The 22,244-nt window shown below is 42.5% G+C and overlaps 1 protein-coding gene across 1 annotated transcript; it reads left to right on the top strand.

Moving 5' to 3' along the window:
* The first annotated feature begins 1,156 nt into the window (after positions 1 to 1,156).
* On the top strand, positions 1,157 to 20,592 carry LOC140371862 (FHF complex subunit HOOK-interacting protein 1A-like). The gene is made up of 16 exons (XM_072459092.1): positions 1,157 to 1,263; positions 2,063 to 2,249; positions 3,182 to 3,403; positions 4,342 to 4,504; positions 8,372 to 8,483; positions 10,640 to 10,741; positions 11,973 to 12,029; positions 12,105 to 12,191; positions 12,841 to 13,008; positions 13,085 to 13,164; positions 13,644 to 13,789; positions 14,805 to 14,916; positions 15,733 to 16,877; positions 17,617 to 17,798; positions 18,911 to 19,031; positions 20,317 to 20,592. The coding sequence occupies exons 1-16, from the start codon at positions 1,159 to 1,161 to the stop codon at positions 20,556 to 20,558; spliced, it is 3,231 nt and encodes a 1,076-aa protein (XP_072315193.1). The 5' UTR covers positions 1,157 to 1,158; the 3' UTR covers positions 20,559 to 20,592.
* The last annotated feature ends 1,652 nt before the right edge of the window (positions 20,593 to 22,244 follow it).

Here is a 22,244-nt window from a genome sequence, read left to right on the forward strand (position 1 = left end):
GCGTGGCTCCGAGGTGTTTCCTGTCGTTGCGTAGCTTCCTTCCTGCTGCGTGAATGTCGCCGCTTCCCAATGTTACACGGCGTACAACCAAAGTAGAAACCTCAAGGACGGTTTTATTTTGACTGAAATGTTGAATTCAACAGCCACAGAAAAGTGTGATAAAGGTTCAAGATAATGTGTCCAATCACCGTCTAAGGTCATTATTTTACAGCTCAAATGTGACAAACTTCCACTAATGAGTAAACAACATTTTATCAGTAAAAATTAATATGTAATGACGACTTATGTTGTATAAAAAGACATGTATTCTCTGTCTAGAAGCCTTCAATCACCATATTTCAACCTTTTTTGGGGTTGATAATGTATTTGAAATGTCTCTATGTACAATAAAAATACAAATTTGACTAGTTGACGAATCGAAGCGGCCCTACTCTGTATTCTAAACATGACTAATGTTAAAAACGTTCAGCTGGTCCTCCGGGATGTCCCTTAGAGGAGGACACACTGTGAACTATAACGCTGTAAAGATTAAAGCGCCCCCTACAGGTCGGACGACTCGTTGAACTAAAATGCAGTTAAGTTTGTATATTTAAAATGCTGCTAAAAAATATTCAAAAAAATGCATCCCAGACGAGCACATTTTTTATGTTTACAATGTCACTTCCTGTTTGTAATTGATGACATCACCCAGCAAACACTAGGCAAAAACTCATCTAATGTCAACATTTATTTTATTTGATGAATAAATATATATGAGCGACTTTATTTAGTTGAATTCATGTTTAGAGAATGAAAAAAGTTGTTTCTTTTGTGTAATTTATGCATAAACTTTGTCTGGAATGAGTGTGACGTCACTTCCTGTCATTTTCTACATAGTTTTTCAACGTTTTCTCCACAAATACCTGCTCGATTGTTGTAAAACTATAATTTATATGTACAACAATTATAAATACACCAAATAAAGTCAAAATTAGAACATCATAAAAAAAGTCATAGACATTTAATATGAGCTGTTCTGTTGCATCACAGGCCACGCTGATGGCTGCTTCCCCCAGAGCCGGCGCCTCGTCCTGGGCTGAGAGACCGGGACACCCCCCCGTGAGGACCGCCGCGCGCTAGTCCTCCCCGCTCGTCCCTCTCTCAAGCATCGGTCACAAAATGATGGCGTCCGCGGGCGTCGGGGGCCACCGCAGGAAGTCCCTGACGCTGAAGGGAGTCGACCCGGAGACCTGCATGATCGTCTTCAGGAACCACTGGGCACAGGTGGGCTTCTTCTGGACGCGTTTTTGTGGCGGTTTCGATCATGAATCGGTTTGAGGAGCAACTTATAGTAGCACGGAAACGACATAAAAACCCAGCAACTGTCCACGATCACAAGTGAATCCAGTTGTTTTGATTTGTTATGAATTAACTTGAGTAGACGACATAAACCCTGCGTTTACAAAGCACACTAGACAATGCTGGGCTACTACAGGTGAATATTTGTCTCAGAATACTTATCATGCATTGTTTTTATTTTTACTTTGTTTTAATTTTTTAATTTTAATTTTACATTTTTTTAATTTTTTAATTTTTTAATTTTAATTTTAATTGTATTTATTTTTTTGTATTTGCATGTGATTGTAATATCAACCTTTAAACGACTTTTTGAGTAACTTATCATGTTTTAAAACTTAAAAAATTGCTTAAAATATCACTTTCTATAGGTCAGGTGATCAGGGAATTACCATACTCCGACATGCAGTTGCAATGAATGTTTTTTGACCGAAAAAATGCTCAGAAAGTTTGCCTGTGATGTCACATGAAGTGTTTTCTGAGGCTCAGAAGGGAGACGACCTCTTTAATGAAGTGTGATGAAGCCAAATACAACTCCCGGTGTGCTTTAGATGAGGAAACAATCTCTTTAAACATTTTTAACAGCTCCAAAAAGCCGATTTTGCACATTAAGTATCTTTCAAATGAATGAAAGTTTTGTTTTTAGCCATTTAAAATCTCCCAAACACATCCTAAACAAAACTATAGGGAATCTTTTGCATTAAGTCACTGGTTGAACGTTGTGCAGGTGGTGAAGATCCTGGAAAAGCACGAGCAGAGCCGCCACAGCTCCGGCACGCTGGGCTTCCTGTCGGGCCATGTGACCAGCGGCGGCTCGGCGCGCGTGGGTGCGATTCCCGCCGACGAGGCCAGCGCCGTCCAGAACTATGTGGAGCACATGCTGTTCCTGCTCATGGAGGAAGAGGCCGGGCAAGGTGACCGTTTGACTATTGTAACCTTTTCTGTTTTTATTACATGTTAGTTATTAGTCAAACACATGCGAAACATATATATCACTGTTTGTCGACTTAACAACGTATTGTTTATTGTTTTTTTAGGATTCACATTAGCGTTTAAGCGTGTTAAAGAATGACAATCAGTCTCGCCATTGTTGTGAGAATTATTATTTCATTAGTCAGTGATTTTAAAGATTAAAATATGGCAATGAAGGCTTCTAGATAGAGAACTGTGTTTGTTTGTTTGTTCGTTTAACTGAAAGTTTCGACCGCTCACTCGCAATAGTCTTCAGAGTGTCACGTGATGTCGCCGTGACAAATTAAAACAGGAACAACTCAAATCGTCCATTTCCGATCACTGTAAAAGCGAGCGCCACATTACGGGCTGGAACAGAGGATAACAAACCCGGCCGCTGGATAAAGGAGACACGACTATCCTCTGCTTCTCCTAAAACCACCTAGACACTTAGAGCTAACTCACTTTGCACCTGTAACTGACAAAACTGTCCAGGAGTTCATCTACATGCTGCCTCGATGTGTGACTCTCCAGATTTCTAAAGTCTAAGCTGAACAGTTTGTTAGCACCACTCACTCACATAGTTAACATGTCGCTTCAATCGGGAACATTCCCAATGTCTTTGAAAACGACAAAAACGTGCTTGCGGGACTATGAACCGAGATGAGGGGGGCTTTCTACTGTCACGTACCTTACTGGCATGCTGTCCTGAAGAAGTCGGACTGCAGATGGCGCTGTGGTCCTGCGTTTACTGGCACAAAGACGACGCCGAAACCCGTGTAAATCCGCCGATGAGACACGTGACAGCAACATCACGTGAAAAGGGTCGCGAGTGAGCGGTCGAAACCCTGCAGCACCATCACACGTCCGTCCTCTGCCTCCTTGCGTCCCGCAGGTGGCGCCATGGGTCCGATCCTGGAGCTGGTGGTGCTGGAGGGCGTGCTGGAGCGGCTCTTCCTGTGGAGCCTGAGGAGACAGTTCACGGAGGACATGAAACTGGAGCAGCTCCGCATGTACCAGATGCTGCTGTCCCGGGCCCGGCAGCCGCTGCTCCACCACAAACCCGTGCTGAGGCCGCTCATGATGCTGCTGGCGTCCTGCGCCGGCGCCGGGACGGGTCAGACACGCACACAGACACGCACATACTACACTGGACAAGTCGTAAAGTAGAAACCGTGGGACAAGTCTGGCAGGACATCAGTCATTCAGTGTTCATTTACGGCAACAGTAAAACAAGTAAAGATTTAAAAAGGATAATCATGGTGTATATTTTAGACCCTTTTCAGTGCTTCTGATGTCATCAGAAGGTTCAAAATTACAAAAGGGAAGCAACAAGAGGCAAAATGAAGTCGACCAAAACACATGTTCAAAGTGTTGGTGTCAGATCAACGTGCTCATTGTTTTATAAGCTACGATTTGGAATTTCAATGGTAGAATATGTTGGTTTTCTCTAACAAAGGATGGAAGAAATACCATTTTCTAGCCACAAAATTGTATTTAAACTCCACACAACGTATAATTTGCAGTAATGTTTGAATATACCTGTTGATAAAATGAAAATTGCAGCTCGTCTGCAGCTTCACCTTATCTAGGAATGTGGTCTGTGTGAGGACCCTTCAGTTTCAGCACAACTTTAGTCATTCAGTTTAATACAATCTAGTAAAGTTAATATATTTGGTATTCCCTTCACTTCTCACAATAACAACACAAATTTGCTAACTTCTCATGACAAATTCACTTTTTGGACCAGAAACCCTCAGCGGTGAGACTTTTGGACGTTTGCGAGCATACTGCCTCTAACAGCGTACCCACCCCTCACAGCGTGCCCACCCCTCACAGCATACCCGCCCCTCACAGCGTAGCCGCCCCTCACAGCGTGCCCACCCCTCACAGCGTAGCCGCCCCTCACAGCGTGCCCACCCCTCACAGCGTACCCACCCCTCACAGCGTGCCCACCCCTCACAGCATACCCGCCCCTCACAGCGTAGCCGCCCCTCACAGCGTGCCCACCCCTCACAGCGTGCCCGCCCCTCACAGTGCCCCCTCCGTCCGCAGGCGCTGGGGCGACGGTGGAGTCCGAGCTGGTGCTCCTGCTGCACCAGCTCTGCGCGGCTCTGGTGAAGGACCCGTCGGTGCTGGAGCTGTTCTTCCACACCAGCGAGGACCAGGGCGCCGCCAACTTCCTGCTCTTCTCCCTCCTCATACCGTACACACACAGGTACGGGGCGCTCGGGGCGGGGCCCGAGGAGGGGCCCGGGGAGGGGGGGGTCATGTTCATGTGACGACGAGAAGAAAACAATAACACGTCTTCCCTCAGAACACTTCCACGCGTCGCAAAAGTGGGACGTAGGGCTGCACGATTTGGGGACCAAAATACTAAAGAAATAGACCTATGAACTGACAAACTGTATGTATTTCAGAGAGTGTTTGTACAGATCTGAAATATACAGTAGCTGGCAGATTTTATGCAGAATTAAACACAGTATTTTGTCGTTTGTGCACGAAACTATGGCAGATTTTGATTGGATTGCAATTACCGTATTTTCCGGACTATAAGTCGGACCAGCCAAAAAATGCATAATAGTGAAGAAAAAAACATATGTCGCTCTGGAGTAGGGATGCAGACCTAAACCCACGTTCAGGTTCAAGTCCGGATTCGAATACAGAGGTTTAGGTTCAGGTCCGGACCTAATGAGTCCGGCTGAACTCCCATATTTGCATAATGTTATAACAGCATAACACAAGCTACTTGGCTCAATTAAGTTGAAGACACTTGAACAAGGACGACTATCAAACACAAGACTTAACTGCAGACTGAAATAAACTCAATTTATCTGGTTTATTCACTGTTTATTAACAGAAGTTACAACTTACAAATCACAAGCTGCTAACTAACACACATTCATGTGTTTTACTAGAGGAACAACTTCCGAACAAGAGCATGTTGAGTATTGGTATTGGGGCAAATGTTTCAGCTGATACTATGTTTGTCAAGTGTATTACTGGTTTGACTGGGCTGTTCCCACACTAGAAGTTTAATGCTTTAGATACATTTCCACTCTTCAAAGTCGGGTAAAAACCTTCAAAAACTAGAACCACTATAAATCAATCAACTTAGCAGTATCAAAAATAGAATATTAAAATATTTTACACTACACACAATACATCATATTAACAGCATCAAACACAAGACCATATTTAACAACTGTAGAATACAAATACTATTACAAAATATAAGCTCCAATTAATGAATCCAGCAATTAAACAATATTACTTTGACTTAGTATTTACTTAGATGCATAAATATGTATATTGCACATTAACCCACCTAAATAAATGCTACACCACAGCATAACAGTTATTTTATTCATATTGTAGCGACCCTAGTCTCTAGTGCGCGTGCGCGGTCTCTGGGGCGGAGCTAAGAGCGGCTCAGGAGACCAGGTGATTTCTGATGTTCCTGTTCCATCACCATGGTTACGGCCAACAGTAACCAACTCTGTTCAAGAAATAAAGTGACAACTTGTGAGCACTAAACCAGCATTACTGACCTGAGCGAGAAGTTACAATATTTACACCCAAACCAAGCACAACCCGCTCCTTTAACGTCTTAAACTAACTCACGGAGCGGCACAAGCGGCGACGCACGCGGCGGCTTCAAACGATTCAAATAAGCCAGTGATCGTCCCGAATGTTCGGTCTCTCGCGTCTTTAAACTCATTTCACCCGCTTCAACTTCTGCCGCGGGGAAGACGCGTGCGTCGCTGATGCTCCGGGTCATTGACAGCGATGTCAGTGTTTACGTCTTTTCTAGCGCGAATTTCGCGATCTATGGAAGGTTTAGGATGGTTTAGATTCTAGAACGTAAAGGATATAGAATGTGAGTGGTAAATTTTTAATGAGTCCAGAACCGAATCACCGGGGTTTCGGTTTTTTTGGACCTGAACCGAAACGTTTTTACTAGTCCGGATCCGGTCCGTCGTAGCGGTACGCATCCCTACTCTGGAGTATAAGACACATTTTTGGGGGAAATTCATTTGATAAAATCCAAGACCAAGAACAGACATTTCATCTTGAAATGCAGTTTAAAATAATAACAGATGAGAGAACATGGTGAATAGGTGTACGTATGCTAACGCTAACACCTTCAGCTACATGAGGCACAGACAGAACTGTGGTAAGTGTCTGGTATGTTAACGTAACATATGAACAGTTATTCAGATAACTATAGCATAAAGAACATGCTAACAAGTTTACCAAAGCATCAGTTTTACCCCAAATCACTAAATCCATTGAATTCTTCTTCCTCTGTGTCACTTCTAAACAACTCCACAAACTCCAGAGGAAGAGGAAGTGCAGATTCTTCTTCTGCGTCGCTTAGAGCCTAGAGCGCCCTCTTGTGGTTGCCAGTGTGAAAATAACAAATAATATCACATATAAGTCGCTCTGGAGTATAAGTCGCACCTCGGCCAAACTATGAAAAAAAAGTGCAACTTATAGTCCGGAAAATATAATATATATATAATCTTTGAGTGGGAAGGAGTGTAAATGTATTGAATCCCACTCCTTTTTCCTCATTAAACTACAATTCATGACATCCAGTCTAACTTTCTTAGGATCCAACGTGATTTACATGATTTACGGTGGTGTAAATTATCGTCTCAAATAAGAATTCATCCTCTTTGTGAGCCACATTGAAACACACGTCATTGACATTTCAAACACGTGACAACGATTAATTGCGTCTCGTGTTACTGCAGTTTGATGTTTTGCTCACTGTAACGGCACAGAATATCAATCCTGCAAATTCCCTTAAATTGCCTGATATTTGGACACGGCTTCAGCCCAAACGCCCTCATTAATCAGTCAAAGTGTGTTAAAATAAGTTAATTAGAACATATAAATAAGACACAACCAAATCTAAATTAATTAAGACTGATAATAAGGAAAATTCTGAATAAAAGCATTGACGTTTTGAAGTCAATTGGTTAAATCTCTGTTCAATGTTACACCTTGATTTAAATGTTAATGATGACATTTTGCGTGTAATACTGACACTTTTGTGATATATAGTGCAGCCCGAAAAATATTCTTGATATTAGCATGTGGCCTTATTCTAAATCTGATCAATCCTTCTAAAACTGATGGTGAAAAGTAATATTTTGTATTTTCTTTCTTTTTAATGAGCATGTACAGTAGCTCCAGTACGAGTAGAAGCTGAATATCTATTGTTTGACGGTTCCTTACAGCAGCCCGGTCCCACTCACGCGACGACACACTTTCAGCTCCTTTTTGTTCGTCTCGTTTCTTTCTTTCATTCATCGACATCGTTCTGCCTCAGGCTCCGTGAAGTCTTTTACAGTCGACCTCTTTGCCGCGGCGTTCTTTCGTGTACGGGAGCCCCTTATGGGTCTGACGGTCAACTTTTTCTTGTTTTTTCCGTTTTGTCTGCCATGTTATAAAAGTGAACTCTCAAGCTGTTTGATCTGCTGTACATAAAAATAAAGCTGTAACCTTCTTATTTCCAGTTAAATCAATCATTCTGGGAAGCATCAGGGTCAGTTTGTACTTGTATAGGACTTTTAAATGGATTCTGTTTGGATAATTTGCTTTATTACAAGTCCCTGAAACTCATTTTTAGTGAATTTACCTTCAGCTTTTAAAAAAAATATTGTCAAATCCCAAGAAATTCTCATTTTAGTGTCAATAATTCGATCCTCAAACACCAGCTTTACTCATTTAAATATTTAATAAATACAAAAACTGATTTCCTCTGTGCAGAGCTTCTTTCTACTTAATAATTAGAGTAAAACAGTCCAAAACTACAGAGTCTCAGCTTTACAAAGGCTCCAGCAGAGTGTGTGTGTTCCAGAAGTTCAGGAACAGCTTCAGTTTGAAATGTGGGCCCTTTTTTCAGGCGTTTTTGGAAAAGTAGGCCCCTAAACTTAAGGGGTTACAGTTTATATGTGCCTCTGCTCATCTGTAAATGACGGTTATATTGGAAGACTGTCTGAAGAATATCCAAATACGATGTAATACTACAAGAAATGCAACTGTGTGACTGAGTTGGACGTGTCTCTGTCAGACAAGGTTTGGTGGGACGGCAGGCTCGGGACGCTCTGCTGCTGATCATGTCCCTGTCGGCCTCAGATCTGCGCGTGGCTCAGCACATCGCCGAAAACACATACTTCTGTCCCGTAAGTTACACGCGGCAACACGGACGCCAACACTTACCGGCTACACGTATCAAGACACGCGTCGCAGCGAAGGAGAATGAAACAAAAAAGTCCGGGAGGGAATTAAAACATGGCTAAAACCTGAAAAAGGCACGTTTAGCAGAAAATAGTGGCTTTAAACTGGCCCTAAAAAGTCATTTTCTTTGTTTTATTTAACGGGGTCAATGTACATTTCTGTAACTCTACTAGCGTCACGTACACTATATTGTTCACTAGTTTTACCATATTTTACTTATACTAATACATGGAGTGGGCTATAGGGACTGCACAATTTACTTAAATTAATAAAAATGAAAGATATTGTGAACATAGTGACATTTCAACAAATTCTATTCAAGGGAAAAAATTACAATCTACCCAACAATATCCCAAAACACATTTTCAAAAGTGAAGGAGAGCATAACTTATGAGGAAGGTGTAATTTTCAAAGTTATAATGTATGACAGATTGACCTAAAATGTAAAAAAAATAAAAAAAACAAAGAAATGATAATGACATTTTTGTTTTTCTTGCTATATGCTTGAAATAAAAAATAAAATGAATGCAAATAAATAATAGAGTTGACAAATAAGTCACTCTAAAAACCAATGCATCAATACATACGTTTAGAGTTCTTTGATTTTAGTAGTTTACACATTTGTTTGTTTGTTTGTTTGTTTGTTCATCATTGTCTTTATGAGATCATGTCACGAGCGCTGATGTCACGGCGCCGCAGCCACAACAAAGCTGCTGGAGTTTAACCCAGGCAAAGCAGTCAAGCAGGTCTCATTGTATGCAACATAACACCTTTATATTTGCGTTGTATTTATCTTATTTTATTTATTCATGCACTGTTGTCGTTTTCAATGACAATGACAATAAAATCTTGAATTGAATTTGGGAAACAATAATAATAATAATAATAATAACTTTTATTTATATAGCGCTTTTCAGTGACCCAAAGACGCTGAACAACAACGTTCACTTTGACAGAACAGAGCACATTAAGCACACATCAGGCACATTAGACTCTATCAGAGGGATTGATATTACTGTACACAAAGGCAGGTCTGTGTGCGTTCCTTCGGCGACACAAAGGAGTGTTTTTGAACCGTGCGGCGCCTTCGACCCGGATCTGAGCTCGGATTAGGGGATTATCCCGAGCACGTGACGGGAGCGCTGCCCGTTCACTCTCCTGCTGTGACACGCCGCTGACCTGCGCGTCACCGTCATCCGTTACATGCACCGGGGGCGGGGATAGGGACAAAAGCGAATATATAGGTATCGTTTGGGAGTATCCCGATATCGATATCATGTCAGTTCAGTTCATGTCGAGCCAATGCATGTCATTAAACTCATTAGTCGAGGTTTAATCATTAGACAAATGTGAAACGCCTGTTAAATTAATCACAAAATATCACTTTTTACCCTTATTTTCAAGTTTACAACATCACTTTTTAAATTTGTAAACATTTTTTTGTTGCTTTAAAAAAAAATGTTTTAAATTAACTATAAACAATGCACTAAATTTTCTGATTTTGCATTCCTTCAAAACGACAAATGTAATTCTTTATGCTTTTATATTTTTGTCTTGTGCTTTACATTACATTGCGATTTTAATCATATTTGTTCGACTGTTTATGACACTTTGAGTTATTTTTTTATAGACTTTGACTTTTTTTTATAGACTAGCAAATACAGATATTTTCCAGACTATAAGTCGCACCGGAGTATAAGTCGCACCAGCCAAAAAATACATAATAGAGAAGAAAAAACATATATAAGTCGCACTGGAGTATGAAATGCAGTTGCAAGTGTGAAAATAACAATTATATATATATATATATAAGTATAAAAGTATAAATATAAGTATAAGTTGCACCCCGGCCAAAACTATGAAAAAAGGTGCGACTTATAGTCCAGAAAATACGGTACTTGAGTGATTATATGTGAAAATTAATCTAATGCACACTGTCGCCGATACATTAAAACATACCGACGACGGCTGTGGGCGTGGCAGTGATGTGTCTTGCCCGAGGACGTCGCCGCGCCGTCGGGTCCGGAGGGAGGTGTCTGACAGAAAAAAGCCGCTTTGCCGAGTCTTAATGGTTGTTTTCTTGTCTCCGTGGTAACGTCAGGTGTTGGCCACGGGTCTGTCAGGCCTCTACTCGTCTCTGCCCACGCGACTTCAGGTCTACAGCGACGACTGGCACTGCCTGGAGCCGGACGACTGGCAACAGGTCACGATCGTGCGCCGTTTCACTCGTTTACTTCACTTGTTTACTTCACTCCTTTACAGGGATGTGGCGGTTATTCTGTGGATCGATAATCGGGATTAGTCAGGTCATAATATAATCGTAAGAACCATGAACCATGAAATAATAATAAGAAGTCTTTTTTGTTCAATAAATAGTTCAAAAATGTAAATAACCTAACCTAAATGTAAATGACTTTTTTTTATCTGCATGTTTTTGTCGCATTTAACTTTATTTTTGTATATTTGTATTGTATTTTATTTTTTAAATGTTGCTTTTAAGTGAGACAAACAAACAATAATATATATATATATTTAAAAAAAAAAGACATTTATTTATTTATTTTGTCTTTCAGAAAATTTCAAAAAATGTATAATAATAAAAAAAATTAAAAAAATTCATAACGCCGCTCACAAACTTGAGGAACAGTGTCAGACCCCGGAATTAAAGAAAATTAAAGATTACACTATTGTTCCTTCACAGTTTCAATAATCGTGAATAATCGTTAAATCGTGATGTTTCTTCTCACAATAACCGCAACACTAACATCCATCCATCCATTTTCTACCGCTTGTTCCCTTTCGGGGTCACAGGTGACTGGAGCCTATCCCAGTGACTTCGGGCCTTAGGCGGGGTACACCCTGGACAGTGGCCAACTCGTCGCAGTACACTAACATTTGATATGAAATATATTTACATTTACAGGTGTCAGTCGCTGTGTCCAGTCCGATCCCCTTTAGTTGCACAGTGTTGCACAGTGTTGCACAGTGTTGCACAGTGTTGCACAGTGTTGCACAGTGTTGCACAGTGTTGCACAGTGTTATGGTGGAGTAAAATCAGCCGGTTAAAACAGTGACAGAAACCATCACATAGAAGAAAAAAATAGACTGAACTGAATGAGAAGAGCGGGATCAAATAAAACAATAAAGTAGACAAATAGAAGTAAATACATTTGTTTGTGGTGTCATGTTATTTTTTCCTTTTTCCCCACTTTGATTTAATTATTATTATTATCATTATTACGATTATTATTATAGCTCTCTGGTCCTTTCTCTTGTATATAGATTCATAAATAAAAATAAAACAATAAAATAGACGAATATACATAAATAAATTGTTTGTGGTGTCATATTCTATGTTATTTTTCTTTCTTTCTTTAATGTTTTTCTTTGTTTTGTTTGCCTCGCACTCTAAACCTGGTCATGACTTTCTCCAGGTTCCAGCCTTGGTCCACTTCCTTCACTCGTTGGACTTTTGCGGCGCCGTGACGAAGGTGATTCCCACACGCGCGCACAACACTTTACAGAATAGTTTAGTTGTTGTTTCCTAAGCTCTCTGCTCTGTTCAGGCGGCTCATCCTTCCATCCGCTCTCAGCTGCTCGGTTACATCTACAACGGCTTCCTGGTGCCGGTCCTGGCTCCCGCGCTGCACAAGGTTTGCCACTGACGCGCTTTTAGAACATTAGAGTGACGCATGACAGGTTTCTGCAATTGTCTAGTTTGGACTTTATTTGGTGTATTTATACCGTACATTTACATGATAGTTTTACACCCATTGAGCAGGTATTTGTGGAGAAAATGCTGAAAAATCTGTTGAAAATGACAGGAAGTGACATCACACCAGGGACACTCAAACCAGACAAAGTTTATGCAGAATTTACACAAAGAAACTACTATAACTTTATTTCAACAAAACAAAGCTCTCATATAATTTTATTTGTCAAAAAATGTGCTATTCTGTGATAAAATTTGTATAATTTTAACTTAACTGCATTTAAGTTGAGTTGGCTGACCTGTAGGGGCCACTTTAATACACACTTTTCATACTAAATTCACACTGTGAATTTAGTATGAAAAGTGGGTAAGGTATTCCCGTATTGTCACTCAGAAATAAATAGCATTTACGAATTATTGATATTTGAAGAGATAATTGAATAAATCTGTTTTTTTGTTTATTTGATATTTAACAGGGACCTGAAACGCAACAATTCTAAAATGCATCGACTCCGAGCGTTATCACCTCGATCGCGGCTAAAACGCGCAAATACAAAATGGCCGCTCAGTGCTACGTTCTTGTCCCGCAGCTGACGGTGGAGGAGGCGATGACCACCACGGCGTACCTGGACCTGTTCCTGCGCTCCGTCCGCGAGCCGGCCCTGCTCCAGACGTTCCTCTCCTTCGTCCTGCTGCACGCCCACGACCACGTGCACATCCTGGACACGCTGGTCAGCCGCGTCAACACCCCCTTCCAGGTAATGCCGGCAACGCCATTTTTTCCGAGACCCGGCGGCGTGATTCACTCTTGCACGTCTTGTGGGGACGTTACAGTTGGGGACGGTGTCGCTGGCTCTGTTCAGGACGCTCATCGGTCTGTTCTGTGAAGACGTCATGCTGCAGCTCGTCTTCAGGTCAGTCGCGGCGGGTTTAGTCGTTTACTTTGTAACTTATGGTTGCTGAAGTTATGGTATTTATGGAGTTTATCTGTGCAGAGGAGGGTGGGGCGATACAGAGTGCTTTTAGTGAGACTGGTTACTGACCGATGTTGGCCCAGAACTTCTCATAGCGTTTGACCAAAGCTTTTGGGTAGTTACTTCAAGGATAAATAACAGTTACACACTTCTGTTTTGTTATACGTGTTATGTTTTAACGAAAGAAACGGCTATTTCAGTACTTTTGCTTGTTTTACCGTAGTTCGACAGTTGATATTTCTGTCCCTCTACTTCCTGTTCCCCTGTTCCCCTGTTCCTCTGTTCCCCTGTTCCTCTGTTCCTCTGTTCCTCTGTTCCCCTGTTCCCTGTCCTCCTGTTCCCCTGTCCCTCTGTCCCTCTGTTCCCTGTCCCCCTGTTCCCCTGTCCCTCTGTTCTCTGTCCCCCTGTTCCCCTGATAGGTTCCTGGTTCCCTACTCCGACCTGAGCAGACCCACAGACTGTGCTTCCAGTGCGGTGTCTCTGCTGCGGCTCATGCCCTCGTGGTGTTCTCAAACCCACAGCGCTCTGCAGCACTCGGAGCACGTCCACTGGCCCAAAGGAACACGTATGTAGCTGCTACGACACGCTAGCATCACGTATGTAGCTGCTACGACACGCTAGCATCACGTATGTAGCTGCTACGACACGCTAGCATCACGTATGTCGCTGCTACGACATGCTAGCAACACGTATGTAGCTGCTCCGACACACTAGCATCACGTATGTGACTGCTACAACACGCTAGCATCACATATGTTGCTGCTACGACACGCTAGCATCACGTTTGTAGCTGCTACGACATGCTGGCATCACGTATGTAACTGCTACGACTCGCTAGCATCCCATATGTTGCTGCTACGACACGCTAGCATCACGTTTGTAGCTAATACGACATGCTGGCATCACGTATGTAACTGCTACGACACGCTAGCATCCCGTATGTTGCTGCTACAACACGCTAGCATCACGTATGTAGCTGCTATGACACGCTAGCATCACGTATGTAGCTGCTACGACACGCTAGCATCACGTATGTGGCTGCTACGACACGCTAGCATCACGTATGTAGCTGCTACGACACGCTAGCATCACGTATGTAGCTGCTACGACTCGCTAGCATCACGTATGACCCATGTTACGTACTCATGTGTTCTTAGTATAGTTCTAGTTCTAGTTAAAACCCTGGTTGTTTTAAGTCTCGTCTTGACACCCGCTTTTACTCTCTGGATTTTCAACACTGCATGGGTTTTTGTGCTCTTCTGTGTCTTTTATTGATCTTAGTAGTTTTTATTGTTTTTATTGTTTTTAATCTCATGTTAATATTTGTTAGGTTATGATTTTAGTTAGTTAGTTTTATTACATTGTTCAAGTCCTGGTTTTGTCGTAGTTCAGTCCTGGTTTAGTCCGGATTGCTTTTGAGTCCAGTTTTGTTTTATCTATCTTTTACTTTTACTTTGTTTCTCACATTTTTATTTGTGTGTTTTAGCCGCGTTTGAGGTTTCTGTTTTTCCTTCAAAGACTGTAACACTCGGAGTTACTGAATAGTACATATATAATCCATATATATCCTTTTGTTTCAGATCCCTCGGCTTCAGATATTGTCCGTTACTATCGCAGTTCGGACCTTTTGACGGACGTAAACTACCTTCACTACCTGTGGGACGCGCGACTTGCCATCGCCACGGCGCACAGGTACAAGTATATTTGGAAACATTAAAAAAAAACACACACACACATTTACTTAATTATCTCTTCAAATATCAATAATTCACGGACACTATTTATGTCTGACGGCAAATGGAGTGTCAAGGGAATATGTCACTATTATATTGTATTAAATGTAATCAAAATGCATATTGACCTTTATTTTAGGGTAACTTGAATATAAATAATTGTGCACATACCACACAGCACTTCTTTATGTACTTAAATTATTGTACCATGTTTAGACCGCCACTAGAGATGTCACAATATCCGATTTTAGTGTCGCGATTATTGTGAGGAAAAAACATTACGATTATTGAGACCGTGACCGAACAACAGTGAAATCTTTAACTTGTAATGTGACTGTTCGTGAGCGGCTTTACGAAAATGAACTTCCTGAAAGACAAAATAAAGTTAAATATGACAATAATAGCCAGATAAAAAAACAGTCATTTACATTTAGGTCTATTTTTTGAACAAAAATTGAAAACTTAGCTTCTAAAATCATCACGATTATATTTTTTTCGGTTCTTACGATTATATTGTGACCTGAACAATCGTGATTACCGATTAACCGAATAACCGTGACATCCCTAACTGCCACTTTTAAACCATTTGAACGCGAGGTTTTCTTCATAATTCGGTTTTCTAAGGTATAAATCCGCAGTAGCAGTTTGTTTTGAAGACCGGTCCAAATCGAGAAATAAGCATCTCTGGCAACCTATTGAAAACAAGATAAAAATAAAAAAAAAGAGGATAGAGAAAAGACTGTGCCAACTGTGTGTGGTTTTATTTTCTTTGCAGAGCTTGTCAGTTGTGGTCGGCCCCTTACGACGGTTCAGATCCCGCCCCCGACAGTTTCCGCTGCGAGACGCCGGGAATCTTCATCGAGGACGAGGACGACGACGAGGACCTTTTCCCCCGTTCCGAAAGCAGCTCGGCCCGTCCCTTCGCCGCGACTCCTCCGCCCTTCCTCCTCTCGCCCACCCCGTCCTCCGCGTCCGCCGGCAACCAAGCGGCGCGGCCCGGCTCGGCCCTGGACCTCGAATGGGACGAACTCTTCGACGACGACGAGAACCGCGGCGGCTCGGAAGATCGCCCGGGCAGCTCCACGCGAGATCCGCCGAAGCACATCCAGGAAATGCGGCGGGACGCGATCAAGCTCGTCCGCGGGTCGTACGTCGAGGAGGCGGAGTTCGAGGACGACGTTCTGGTCTACGATCTTGTGGCGCGAAAAGACACCGAAGCCGCGCCGACGGAAAGAGTTACGGCGACGCAAAACGACATAGAAATCGTCCAGAAAAAGAAGTCGCCGGTGAAGCATACGTTAGCGTCCATGCTAACGACGACGGGAAAAAGTGTTCTGGAAACTGTAAATAGCATAATGTCGACAAGAAGGAGTGAAGATGCGGGAAATGATGATAAAATAAGAATTGAAGTTCAAGATATGCCAAAAAGTCACTACATTCTTACCAATGACTTCCACATGAGCAACAACATCTTTAAACTTGACAGTAAATGTGATTACAATTTGCTTTATCTGAATAATTTAAACAAAGTAGTTGTCGAAACAGTTGAAGACAATCCCGTTTTCTGTAACGGACGCGTCGAGAACGAGCCTGAAGAGCAAACGGAAGCATCGCAGCCACAAGTTCCGAACGAGGCCGACTTCCGCAGCGACGGCTTCATGTTCCAGTACGAGGCGTTGATGCGGTCGCTAGGTGCCGAGCCGGACGCGGAGGAGTTCACGGACGACATCGGCTCGTTCAGGAGGAGGGTGAGAGCGCTGAGGAGGAAGCTGCAGCGTGAGGAGGAGGAGGAGGAGACGAGGCTGTGCGAGGACGCTCTGAGCTGGGGGGGAGGAGACGAGGGGGGAGGAGTCGAGATGGAGGAGGCGGAGCGAGGAGAGGAGACGAGAAGTAACGCGAGGGACAGGATACCGCTGACAGGTTTGTGACTTTTTCATCCTGTAATCCTGTCACGGAGTTGTTCTCGCTAAAAACATGTTTAGCTTCAGTTTGACGAATGTCCCTGCCGAGCCTCAGAAAACACTCAGTTCTAAACGTCCCAGTTTTGTGACGTCAAAGGTAGAGATCCGGAGTTCTCTGGCGCCGTTTTAAGTCAATAAATCATTGCCAAAACTCGTTAATTTGCATTCATTACATTAGCGCGCTTAGCTTGTCGGGGGAGAGTGAATTTACAAATCAAACTAAATTTTGAAACCAATCCTGAGCACATATGCAGGGGTAAATGTAGATTGATGAGAAGCTTGGTTGTAAAATCGAGTGTGTGTTTTCTTAAAGCAACAGTGCGTAACTTTCTGGAGGGGCCACAGCGTTTGCCTGATTCTACAGAAAGTTAAAACGTACCATGGACATAGAAAAGTATAATCCCCACTGCGGAATATTACAGCAAAAGGAACAACGTTTACATGGAAACAAGCAGGGAGAGGCTCCTTCTGGCCATGTGTGAGTCAGGTCTGTGGAGATGCAAGCTCGGAAACAGAGGGACAGAGAGTAAGGACGCCTGCTTTTAAGGGAAATAACAAATTACGTACTGTGGCTTTAAGGATCGATAAATGATGATGATCTGTGGATTATCACGGCCGTGAAATCTTGAGTTATTGTTGATTTAATTTAGTTGTGTTTTTGTTGTTTTTGAGTGTAACCGAGTGGTCGTCCGCCTCAGGTCCGTTCATCAGCGTGCTCCTCTCGCGCCTGGAGAACCTTCTGGAGAACTCCATCGCTGTCAATCTGTTGGTGACGGGGATCCTGGCTCAGCTGGCGTCGTACCCTCAGCCTCTGCTCCGGGGCTTTCTGCTCGGCACCGACACGAGCCACGCCCACGCCAACGTGCGCACGCTCTTCCAGGTAAACGCCATTACACCACCAGGTAAACGCCATTACACTACCAGGTAAACGCCATTACACCACCAGGTAAATGCCATCACTCCACCAGGTAAACGCCATCACTCCACCAGGTAAGCGCCATTACACCACCAGGTAAACACCATCACTCACTCCACCAGGTAAACACCATCACACCACCAGGTAAACGCCATTATAGCACCAGGTAAACGCCATCACTCCACCAAGTAAACGTCATGACTCCTCTAGGTAAACACCATCACTCCACCAGGTAAACGTCATGACTCCTCTAGGTAAACACCATCACTCCACCAGGTAAACGCCATCATCACTCCACCATTTAAACGCCATGACTTCTATAGGTAAACGCCATTACACCACCAGGTAAACGCCATCACACCACCAGGTAAACGCCATCACTCCACCAGGTAAACACCATCACTCCACCAGGTAAACACCATCACGCTACCAGGTAAACGCCATCACTCCACCAGGTAAACGCCATCATCACTCCACCATTTAAACGCCATGACTTCTATAGATAAACGCCATTACACCACCAGGTAAACGCCATCACTCCACCAGGTAAACACCATCACTCCACCAGGTAAACATTCAGTAATGTTTCAGTCAAGTTTCAGTCATGTTTCAGTCATGTTCCAGTCAAGTTTCAGTCATGTTTCAATCAAGTTTCAGTCATGTTTCAGTCATGTTCCAGTCAAGTTTCAGTCATGTTTCAATCAAGTTTCAGTCATGTTTCAGTCATGTTTCAGTCAAGTTTCAGTCATGTTTCAGTCAGGTTTCAGCCATGTTTCAGTCAAGTTTCAGTCATGTTTCAGTCAAGTTTCAGTCATATTTCAGTCATGTTTCAGTCATGTTTCAGTCAAGTTTCAGTCAAGTTTCAGCCATGTTTCAGTCATGTTTCAGTCAGGTTTCAGCCATGTTTCAGTCATGTTTCAGTCACGTTTCAGCCATGTTTCAGTCATGTTTCAGTCAGGTTTCAGCCATGTTTCAGTCAAGTTTCAGCCATATATCCGTTATGTGTCAGTCAAGTTTCAGTCATGTTCCTGTTGTTGTTGTTGTTGTTATAGTTATAGTTGTTGTGGTGTGTTCAGGTGCTGGTTTCGGTGCGTGATCAGATGGAGAGGTTCCTGTCGGAGAGGCCAGAGTATCCAGCGCTGGTGCTTCAGGCCTGGAGGTTTCTGCTCATCAAGGACCAGGACAAAAAGCTCAGAGGTGAGACCGCTTCATATGATTATAGCCCGACAAAAGATGAAATTATAATAGAATAATAAATAATACTGCTTATGTATATTTACATGTCTGAATGTCTCAAAATCTCACATCATTTACTAGTTTCCTACGCAGCAGTCAGCGCAGCCACTGTATTTATTATGCCACTATGATGACCTCTAGTGGCGTCCTATGTTCACTACAGTCCAAGTTCTAGAGAACGTCTCATGGATCTATTATATTAACGTGCATCTCGCTTAATAAATGACTTTTGATTAAGAAGTTTCTCAAGTTTAAATGTTTGTTCTAATGATATAAAACTATTGTAGGTTTGGAAAATATCAAATGTGTTTTTTCTTAAAAGTGAATCATAGTATAATATATTGCTCATCTTTTCCATAAACATAGTGTATACATACCGATTATAGGTAATTAAGTAATCGACGTGTCCACTATTTTATACAAAAAATTATTCCTGTATACCGTATTTTCTGGACTATAAGTCGCACCAGCCAAAAAATGCATAATAGAGAAGAAAAAAACATGCACTGGAGTATGAAATGTGGTTGCAAGTGTGAAAATAACAAATAATATCACATATAAGTCGCTCAGTTGTATAAGTATATAATAAATATAAGTATAAGTCACACCCCGGCCAAAACTATGAAAAAAGATGCGACTTTTACTCCGGAAAATTACGGCACTTTAGGCTTGTTTTGAAATATAATCCTAATTTTGTCTGAAACGTTTTGTCCGCACCTTCACCTGGACTGTAAAAGTGAACATTGAAGACAGGGGGCGCTCCAAACCAAATAATGGTCAAATGTTTTTGTGGATGTCACTTCATTATTAGTAGTAGAAGTCTGTCACTGTTTTTCTCATACCGTTATCACTTTTCTTCTCCGTTCTGACTCGTATCCAAGACTTCGACGGCATCTATTATAAACAGCAGAGGGCGGCATTGCGACTCGTAGCGTACAGCCTGACCGTATAGTTAGAAGAAGAAGACGAGCTGAGCGGTGGCCACTAGCCGGCCGTTAGCATCACGCGCGCATGTTCTCCCGCACTTTTCGTGTTCTCAGCAGGAATGTACTTGGCGAGAACACGAGTACGTTCTTGCGTTCTTGAGTATTGAGAAAGGGCCAGTGTCTTCATGGGCACTGAGGACCTCTAGTGGACATTAACTAAAAATGTTTATGTTTTTGTCCACGTTTATTTTATCGTTTTCAGAGTTTCAAAATGACTGCAACAAGCCATTGAGAAAATTAAATCTGTTCATGTCTTCCAGAGCGTCTTCAGTCCGGAGCGGCCGACGCCTCCTCGGGCCTCGCGCTCCCAAACGGCTCGGTGCACGTCCCGCCCCTCGTCCCGCCCCTGGTGCTGCCGCCCTGCCCCGCCGTCCCTCCTCAGGCCCAAAGCAGAGTCTTCGCCATCGTCCTGTACGCCGAGTTCCTCAAAGAGCTGGCGGCGATCGCACAGGAGCACAGCGTGGCCCCCGACGTCCAGGAAGGAAGAGCCAAAAACCACTAAAAACATAATTTTCTACTCTCCAAATTGTGCACATGCAGATCATTTTTAAAGACAATTTAAAGTGTCAAATCTTTATACATTTTTATTCTGAATTTGAGCCATACTTTTGTAGAATTTATACTACAATATTTTGTTATCTGAAAACTTTTGCAGATGTATTATGGTGTTACCCTGTACTTTTCACACCATGCAAATATTTCTATGTATTTATTATATTTAAGGAAACTTTATTTAAAATGCATTTACCTCGTTCTTTCCTCACATAAAAGTGACTAAATCATGACTTTAGGGACTCAAGTGCAATATAAACAAGCTGTGAAAACACACAAATATATATTATTTTAATCGTTCAGCACTTTCAGATCCACGTGAGCCAATTTTTACAAGTTCAGCGTGAGTTTCTTACTTAACTTATGCCAAAGGATTTGTGATTTGGTGTCAATTTATTCCTGTATTGAAAGAAAAGTTACATATTGCGCCTTTAATGTGTACATTGTATTCTAATTTCAAGCTAAACATATGGGCTTTGTTGTATTAACAAATGTAAACAACTCAAAAAATATATAAATATTCTGAATTCAAGTTTTCATTTGCTGTGGTCATTTCTAATTCATCCATTTAAAAAAATATTGTTTTCATTGTTGTAAATGTCATGTTAATTTTCTAAACATGTAAAATGTATTAAATAAAATATGAAACAAATGGATTTAAACGCTCCATCCATCCATCTTCTTCCGCTTTATCCGGGGCCGGGTCGCGGGGGCAGCAGTCTAAACAGGGACTCCCAGACCTCCTCCTCCCCAGACACTTCCTCCAACTCCTCCGGGGGGATCCTAGGCCAGCCGAGAGACATAGTCCCTCCAGTGTGTCCTGGGTCTCCACTGGGCCTCTTCCCGGTGGAATATGCCCGGAACACCTCCCCAGGGAGGAGCCCAGGAGGCATCCGGGCCACCTCAGCTGGCTCTTCTCGACGTGGAGGAGCAGCGGCTCTACCCCGAGCTCCCCCCGTGTGACAGAGCTCCTCACCTTATCTCTAAGGGAGCGCCCAGACACCCAGCCGAGGAAACTCATTTTGACCGCTTGTATCCGCGATCTTGTTCTTTCGGTCATTACCCAAAGCTCATGACCATAAGTGAGGGCAGGAACGTAGACCGACCGGTAAATCGAGAGCTTTGCCTTTCGGCTCAGCTCCCTCTTTACCACAACAGTCCGATGCAGCGACTGCATCACTGCAGCGGCTGCACCGATCCGCCTGTCGATCTCACGCTCCATCCTTCCCTCACTCGTGAACAAGACCCCGAGATACTTGAACTCCTCCACTTGGGGCAAGGACACCCCACCCACCCGGAGAGGGCAAGCCACCTTTTTCCGGTCGAGAACCATGGCCTCGGACTTGGAGGTGCTGATTCTCATCCCAGCCGCTTCACACTCGGCTGCAAACATGGATTTAAAAACATGTAAAACATAAAAGAAATGCATTTAAAACATGTAAAATATAAAAGACATGCATTTAAAACATGTAAAATATAAAAGATATGCATTTAAAACATACAAAATATAAAAGAAATGCATTTAAAACATGCAAAATATAAAAGAAATGCATTTAAAACATGTAAAATATAAAAGAAATGCATTTAAAACATGCAAAATATAAAAGAAATGCATTTAAAACAAGCTTCTTGCTAG

Source organism: Eucyclogobius newberryi, unplaced genomic scaffold (assembly GCF_026437365.1).
Source record: "Eucyclogobius newberryi isolate DKJ021-1_F unplaced genomic scaffold, fEucNew1.0.hap1 SCAF_22, whole genome shotgun sequence".
In the NCBI taxonomy this organism is placed as follows: domain Eukaryota; kingdom Metazoa; phylum Chordata; class Actinopteri; order Gobiiformes; family Gobiidae; genus Eucyclogobius; species Eucyclogobius newberryi.

Excerpts from the sequence above, each read along its gene's own strand:
- LOC140371862 (XM_072459092.1), top strand. The coding sequence starts at position 1,159 with ATGATGGCGTCCGCGGGCGTCGGGGGCCACCGCAGGAAGTCCCTGACG. Across the intron at positions 3,404-4,341 it reads CTGCGCCGGCGCCGGGACGG|GCGCTGGGGCGACGGTGGAG; the intron begins GTCAGACACGCA and ends CTCCGTCCGCAG. Across the intron at positions 17,799-18,910 it reads ACGTGCGCACGCTCTTCCAG|GTGCTGGTTTCGGTGCGTGA; the intron begins GTAAACGCCATT and ends TGGTGTGTTCAG.